The sequence below is a fragment of the Tupaia chinensis genome, unplaced genomic scaffold, assembly GCF_000334495.1.
Source record: "Tupaia chinensis unplaced genomic scaffold, TupChi_1.0 Scaffold134909_1, whole genome shotgun sequence".
Lineage (NCBI taxonomy): Eukaryota > Metazoa > Chordata > Mammalia > Scandentia > Tupaiidae > Tupaia > Tupaia belangeri.
The window spans coordinates 1-1233 of NW_006195193.1; the positions used below are offsets into that span (position 1 = coordinate 1).

At 63.5% G+C, this 1233-nt stretch overlaps 1 protein-coding gene across 1 annotated transcript; it reads left to right on the forward strand.

Annotated features, from left to right (window-relative positions):
* Positions 1-555: 555 nt before the first annotated feature.
* LOC102493746 (semaphorin-7A-like) lies at positions 556-1193 on the forward strand. The gene is made up of 2 exons (XM_006160935.2): positions 556-795; positions 964-1193. Exons 1-2 carry the CDS (start codon positions 562-564, stop codon positions 1186-1188), a joined length of 459 nt encoding a protein of 152 aa, XP_006160997.2. The 5' UTR covers positions 556-561; the 3' UTR covers positions 1189-1193.
* The last annotated feature ends 40 nt before the right edge of the window (positions 1194-1233 follow it).

The following is a 1233-nucleotide window of genomic DNA, read 5'->3' on the forward strand; positions in this document are numbered from 1 at the left end:
CTACACGCTCAGGGACAGGGCTGTGGCTGGGCCTGGGCAGGGGACAGTCAGTGCGCGTGCATGTGCCGTTGTGCACATGTCCTGCACATGGGACCGTAGATACTCCCGCTGCACCTGTGCCATGCGTCCTGCCTCCCGTGTGGGCAGAGCAGGTGCCAGGCCCGGGGGAAGGCTGCCAGGGCTTCTCTGGGTGCTGGCGCTGCCACACGCGCTCAGACTCAGCCTGGTCTCGTAGTTCACACTCAGCCACCATCGACACACGGCGGGCAGGTGTCGGTGTGGGGAAAGATGGTGGTGGGTGCTAGAAGCTCAGACCCTACGCAGTGACTGCTGCAGGGGGAGCCCCTTGGGCTGGAGGGTGCTGGGGCCTGTGCCCAGGGAGCTGTGCTGGCAGTCCTCTGCCTTGGGGTCAGGTAGCAGGTGGCCTCTGACTCTGGAAGAACACTAGGCTGTGGTTTCAGATTGCAGCAGAAATTAGGTTGAGCTTCTGCCCTCCTTTCTGCCCCTCCCAGGGGGTGGGATGACTGCCCAGAGACTGGGCCCCAGGGATGGTCCTGGCTCATGGAGGCCATGGGCCAGGCAGCGCAGTCGGCAGGCATGGGGGTGCCCTGTGCGGCACCAGGCTGGCCACAGCCAGGGGATGGGTGGCCCTGGTCCCTGCTGAGATGGTCTCCATGCCCCTGCAGGAACTACTCGGCCGTCTGCGTGTATTCCCTCGGCGATATCGACAAGGTCTTCCGCACCTCCTCACTCAAGGGCTACCACTCAGGCCTTCCCAACCCTCGGCCTGGCAAGGTGGGCAGTGAGGTGGGCAGTGGCGGTGGGCATGGTGGTGGGCATGGTGGTAGGCAGTGATGGTGGACAGTGATGGTGGGCATGGTGGTGGACAGTGGTGGTGGCCATGGCCCAGGCCAGCCCCTCACCCCCCCAGCTGCCTGCTGACTGGGCCTGTTCTCCCTCCAGTGCCTCCCAGATCAGCAGCCCATACCCACGGAGACCTTCCAGGTGGCTGATAGTCACCCCGAGGTGGCGCAGAGGGTGGAACCTGTAGGGCCACTGAAGACACCGTTGTTCCACTCCAAGTATCACTACCAGAAAGTGGTCGTCCACCGCATGCAGGCCAGCCATGGGGAGACCTTCCATGTGCTCTACCTAACCACAGGTGAGGGCTTCACGAAGGTGCAGTGAGCCTCGTAGTTAAGGTCTGGGTCTTCACACACAAAGGGGAGTCGA